Source organism: Bos taurus, chromosome 18 (assembly GCF_002263795.3).
Source record: "Bos taurus isolate L1 Dominette 01449 registration number 42190680 breed Hereford chromosome 18, ARS-UCD2.0, whole genome shotgun sequence".
In the NCBI taxonomy this organism is placed as follows: domain Eukaryota; kingdom Metazoa; phylum Chordata; class Mammalia; order Artiodactyla; family Bovidae; genus Bos; species Bos taurus.
Window position 1 is genome coordinate 64397852 of NC_037345.1, and position 6000 is coordinate 64403851.

Consider the following 6000-nt stretch of genomic DNA (forward strand, 5'->3'; position numbering starts at 1 on the left):
ACAGATTTATTACAAAGGCTATTAAAGGATATAAGTCAACAGCCCGATGGCTACACAGGGTTGGTGAGGCATGTGACAAGGGGCTCAGAGCTTCCATGTCCTCTTCAGTGCATCACTTGCCCCTCGTCCACATGTTTGATCTGAACCCATCCTTTTAGGGGTTTACTACAGTCAGACATGACTGAGCGGCTTCACTTTCACTTTCGTGCATTGGAGAAGGAAATGGCAACCCACTCCAGTGTTCTTGCCTGGAGAATCCCAAGGACGGGGGAGCCTGGTGGGCTGCCGTCTATGGGGTCACACAGAGTCCGACACGACTGAAGCACCTTAGCAGCAGCAGTTTGATTAAAATCACAATACCACACATTTTGATGATTTTTGCTTGACTCAGTAGTATTCTGATGACCAAAAAAAATGATATTATTTATAATTATTTTATTGTCCTCAAGATCTGTTGAACTCTGAATCTGGATTTGGTCACTAGGGCTGCATGGTTCTTTGTATCATCTGTCTCTGCCTCCTAAAGTCCTCTTTACCATCTCCAGAAGCTGAAGCTGAAGGTATATTTAGAGGGATATGTTAAGGAAGATAATTAATGTGGAGTCCAGGCTGATGACATCAAATACACCAAATCTGTCTCCCTTTTCACTTTGTCCTGGCTCCAGAGAAATAAAACAGTCACTATGGAGTGCCGTTCTGTATACCTAAAGCAAAAAGGGAAAAGAAAAATTGAAGAAACCAGTTTATACATGCAAAAATGGAGGTGGATTCTTTCCAACGTTCCAGCCAAATATGGAACCTCCTACCCCTTGGGAAAGCCATGCATGAGCCAGCCCCTGGCAGAACACACGTGAGGATTCATCCTGCCAGTAACTCAGACATACCTTCCACAAAATCTGATTGTTTACCATGTGCCAGAACTAGGGAAAATATTAATAAACAAAGCTCACATACTAACAGGGTTTCTGGGTTCCAGTTCAGAGCTTGAAAAGCGGGCAGTGGAATTCCTCGGGAGGACCACAGACTTGGGGAGAGCCGTGGGGACTGTGACCACCCCCAACCCCAGGGGGCACACTTGAGTGGAAGCATCATCCACTACCCAGAGGAAGCTGGACTTGAGTCCGCCGTGCGGAATAACTGGCACTCAGGAGACTCTGATTGTGAGTCACATTGGGAACAGCAGGCTAGTACCTTCAACTCTCCCATATCAGAGATCCTGTCCCTGGTTTTGTCTTTGGTATAGAGCTTCTTCAAGGCCTCTTTTTCTCTGGACACGGAGTCTGGCTCTTCGGTTTTGGAACCAAATCTAAGTAGGTAAAACAAAGAGATTTAATGAAAAAAAAATTGATGTCATGCAAGTCTCACCATCGCTCATCTTATAAGGCAAAGGTGAGGAAGAGATGGTTTCTTTTAGGCATAATTCTCAAACCACGGACATTCCATATGACATCTGGGAAAGTCTCACATTTCAAGATAAAGTTCAAAATTCTGAAATTTTTTTGGGGGGGTTGTTGCTGTGTCTGTGGCTTGCAGGGATCTTAGTTCCCCAATCAGGGATCAAACCCGTGTCCCTGAAGTGGAAGCGTGGAGTCCTAACTACTGGGCCACCAGAGATGTCCCTCAAAATTCTGAATCTTGTACAAACACCTTTATGATTTACTGATAAGTTTCATATCCTGAAAGTCCCCGCAATTCCCTCATTGTAAGTATTAGTCTTTCCTAAAGGGCCATACCTGTATTTCAGCTTTTCTCTCTGCCTGGAATTCTCTTCCCACTTCTCTCCTTCCTCTCAAAAATGCCTGATTTTACTCTATGACCCAGAATAGGGTAATGTCTTCTAGGAAGACATTGTTATCCCATGGGTGCATGCATACTCAGTCATATCCAACTCTTCAGAACCCCCATGGACTGTAGCCCACCAGGCTTCTCTGTGCATGGGATTTTCCAGGCAAGAATACTGAAGTGAGTTGCCATTTTCTACTCCACGGGATCCTCCCCACCCAGGGATTGAACATGAGTCTTCAGTGTCTCCTGCATTGCATTCTTCACCTACTGAGCCCTTGGGGAAGAACTATTCAAGCCAGAAATCCCATTTTTCATCTGTCTTGCTTATCTTTTTTTCATTTATAACATATTATGCTATTTGTTTTTCTTAATATTTATTTATTTGGCTGCACCAGATCTTAGTTGCAGCACTTGCTTGGGATTTTTATAGTTGTAGCATGCCTGTGGCATGTGGGATCTAGTTCCTTGACCAGGAATTGAACTGCACCCCAGGTATTGGGAGTATGAAGTCTTAGCCACTGAACCACCAGGGAGTCTTCATCTGTCCTGCTTATGATGTCTATGAGAATAAGTCCCTGATGGAGAAATCATTTAAAGATGTCTCATTATGAACACACAATATCAAGTCCCTTTTCGATTACCTGGACTCTTGACTCTGGAACCCCAATTTCTTCAGCAAGTTGCTCTCTGGAGTCAATCCCAGGATAAGGGTTTTCTGTGAATGCATTCTTAAGAGTTTGTAACTGAGAGGAAGTGAAGCTGGTACGACACCGTCTGTCTGTTCCATCTGGAGTAGGGGTAGGATTGAAGGTAGAGAAACATTTGGGATCAGCTTACATATTCAGATGAGGAACCCAAACATGTTCTCACCATCTAACTTGGAATCTGTTGCCACTCCTTGAGGTGATTCAAGGTGGAAGGTTCTAGAAGGGTGTGCTCAGTCGCGTCCTACTCTCCACGGACTGTAGGACGCCAGGCTCTTCTGTCCATGGGATTACTGGGGTGGGTTGCCATTTCCTCCTCCAGGGGATCATCCTGACCCAGGCCTTGAACCCGCATCTCTTGTGAGAAGCAGTAGTATTTGGCTAAATTGCTAGACTCCAGCGCAAATAAGCTAAGACTCAGAATATCTGGACCTTGTGGGGAGACTTTCCAGGGGCCTCATTGAATCCTTTGCTCCTGGGATGCCTTGACCAGGAAACCCCGGAGGAGGAAACATTCCTTTCCCACTCTCCTCTTACAAGGCGGAGAAAGGAAGAGGTGGTTTCTTTTAGGTGGCCCCAATCTCAAGAGGCACTTGCATCCCAGGAGGCTCTGGTGGGGAGCAGGGCTGGAGCAGGCTGTTTACCTTGAATCTTCTCTATGGGGGAGGCGTGGTCTTTGCTTGGGTCTACGTTCTTCTTGGGTTTCTTCAGGAATCCATGCCTCGCTCTTCGATTCTGAAACCATATCTAAGAGAGGAAAAGAAAACGAGAGAATTATACATGTTTATGTCGTTTCGGCTCCGTTGCTGCTCTTCTCCAAAGGGAGTGGTTCGGGGACTGCCCTGGTGGTCCAGTGGTTAGTACATGCAGGTAGCATGAGCTCAATCCCTGGTCAGGGAACTGAAATCCCACGTGCCATGACATGGCCCCCAAAAGGGGGTGGGCAGTGATTCTTATGAACCCTAAACTCAGGGTTATCACTGATCCTGGTTACATTCAACTAAGCCTTAGATAAAGGCTTGGCATTCAGCATCTTCATGACCTGGTCCTAACACAATTTGCTATAATAATCTCTTTTTTAAAAGATTTTTTTATATGGACCATTTTTAAAGTCTGCATTGAATTTGTTACAATATTGCATCTGTTGTTTCCCTTCTGGTTTTTGGCCATGAGGCACGTGGGATCCTAGCTCCCCAGTGAGCAGTTAAACCTGCATTCCTTCATTGGAAGGCAATGCCTTACCCACTGCACCAGCAGGGAAGTCCCCTGTAATACTCTTTAAGTTAATAAATGGATGCTGTAATTATTCTGCATGTAAGATCTCCGTCCAGCCTGAATCTGCAACATTACACCTGGGCTTCCCAGGTGGTACAGTGGTGAAGAATCTACCTGCCAATCCAGGAGACGTGGGTTCCATCTCTAGGTTGGCAAGATCCCCTAGAGAAGGGAATGACAACCCACTCCAGTATTCTTGCCTGAGAAATCCCATAGAGAGAGGAGCCTGGAGGGCTACAGTCCATGGGGTTGCAAAGAGTCACACAACTGAGCGCACACACACCAGTCTGCTATTCCCTGGTCTGCCAGAATTCATTGAAAGGAGAAGGTTAGCCCTCACACCATCCGTCATTCCTCTGGCATCTTACCACGTCATCGGACACTTGCTGCTATCTGTGACCACATCACCTAGATGACCTGATTGGCTTCTACACCCTGGAATAAGTGTGTCTTCCACACCATTCCTCTTTTCTGAAGGTGTATCTGCACATTTCTTGCCCACTCCTGGAAGCTCCTTCACTCTCAGTGTCCACATTTGGAAGGGAGGTGATGAGCAACATTCTTGGGAGTTCATTCTGAGGGTCAAGCAAAGCACTGCACTCAACGCCCTTATCACACAGGCTCATGGTACGTGTTCACCGAGTGGCCCCACCGCCTTTCTTTTTTCGTATTTTACTTTTGGTTTCCTTGACTGTGCCAGGTCTTGGTTGTGGCACTTGGGATCTTTCGTGGTGGCACGTGGAGTCTAGTTCCCTGACTGGGGGCCAAACCCAAGGCCCCTGCATCGGGAACATGGATTCCTATTCACTGGACCACCAGGGAAGTCCCTCCTCTTGTTCTTGAATAGAGGTTTCTCTCCAACAGCTCTCTATTAGAGTCACAAAATGCTAAGACTTCCCTGGTGATCCAGTGGTTAAGACTCTGCACTTCCACTGCAGGGAGCCCAGGTTTGATCCCTGGTTGGGGAACCAAGATCCTGCATGCCAGGCAGCATGGCCAAAAACTTAATTAAAAAAGAAGAAGCACAAAATGCTGTGAATATTCTCGCAATTACATTATTGCAAACACCATAAGTTATCTTCTTGGCAAAAAAAAAAAAAAAATCCTTAAAATGATATGCTGTCTAATGTCATGAACATTCAGGTTTAATGCATATTGACAGATTGTCCTCCAGAAACATTGTACCAATTTCAGTTAATAACTTTTGAGATTACTAAAATTTTGAGGGAAAAAAATTTTCACTCTCCTTGAATTTTGAGGTGTGCATTCTCAAAAAATTATGCAAATGGAGTATCTCCTGCCATATCAGTAAAGAAGGATGTCACATTCATCAGAGATTCCAGCCCTCCAGGGTGCTCAGAAAGGAGAAAATACCTGGAATCTAACAGCCATCAGATCCCAGCCACTCCTTAGGATGAGCCCCAGGGGAGCTCAGGATGTGAAAAAACACAGGATATTGGTCACACAGCTGAGGTGCGTATGAAAGGAATGGTTTCAGTGAGCCCAGACTCTTGCACGTTCTCATACATAGAAAAACGCCAAATTCCTTCACTTGGGATATCTGTTTTTTTTTAAATCACAAAAATCCTTTGGATGTTCAGACTACTCGCCCTTTGTTGCAACTTCTTTATAACATGGGGCTTCCTAGGCGATGCTACTGGTAACGAATCAGCTGGCCCATGCAGGAGACAAAGGAGTTGTGGGTTCAATCCCTGAGTCTGGAAGAGCCCCTGGAGAAGGAAATGGCAACCCACTCCAGTATTCTCACAAAGAGTCGGACGGGACTGAGCACAAATATAACCAGACTCCTCCCTCTTCCCCTATAGCCTCTTTGGAGCAATTCTCTCAGGGTTACTTGAGATGCTGCCTCCCGGGCTTGGAGTCCTAAAAATTTCCACTGAGTAAAAACCTAACTCTCAGCTTTTCGGTTGTGACTGTTTTTTAAGTCGACACAAACTCCTGTAGCTCTGTCTCGCTGCATCTAGCTCGGAGTCTTAGCTACTGGGCCACCAGATAAGTCCCCACCCCCCCATTCCCACCCTGAGTTTCTGCTTCTCGTCCTGGAGATCTGGAACTTGGAATGTACCTGAATTCTAGACTCTTCAGCGTTGATTTCCACAGCAAGTCTCTGTTTGGCAGTATAGCCAGGGTAAGGGTTTTGGCTGAATGCCTGGACGAGGATCTTCAACTGCTCTTCTGTGAACGAGGTACGGCTGCGCCTACACTGTGTCGCCAT

General features: G+C 45.9%; 1 protein-coding gene across 1 annotated transcript; it reads right to left on the minus strand.

Moving 5' to 3' along the window:
• Window positions 1–446: 446 nt before the first annotated feature.
• DUXA (double homeobox A) lies at window positions 447–6000 on the minus strand. Its single transcript, XM_059877343.1, has 5 exons — window positions 5767–6000; window positions 3134–3236; window positions 2427–2572; window positions 1192–1306; window positions 447–704 (listed from the first exon to the last, which is right to left on the minus strand). Exons 1-4 carry the CDS (start codon window positions 5998–6000, stop codon window positions 1208–1210), a joined length of 582 nt encoding a protein of 193 aa, XP_059733326.1. The 3' UTR covers window positions 447–704; window positions 1192–1207.

Excerpts from the sequence above, each read along its gene's own strand:
- DUXA (XM_059877343.1), bottom strand. The coding sequence starts at position 6,000 with ATGGCGACACAGTGTAGGCGCAGCCGTACCTCGTTCACAGAAGAGCAG. Across the intron at positions 3,237-5,766 it reads GGGACTTATCTGGTGGCCCA|ATATGGTTTCAGAATCGAAG; the intron begins GTAGCTAAGACT and ends TTCCTCTCTTAG. Across the intron at positions 2,573-3,133 it reads CCCCATAGAGAAGATTCAAG|ATGGAACAGACAGACGGTGT; the intron begins GTAAACAGCCTG and ends CCCCTACTCCAG.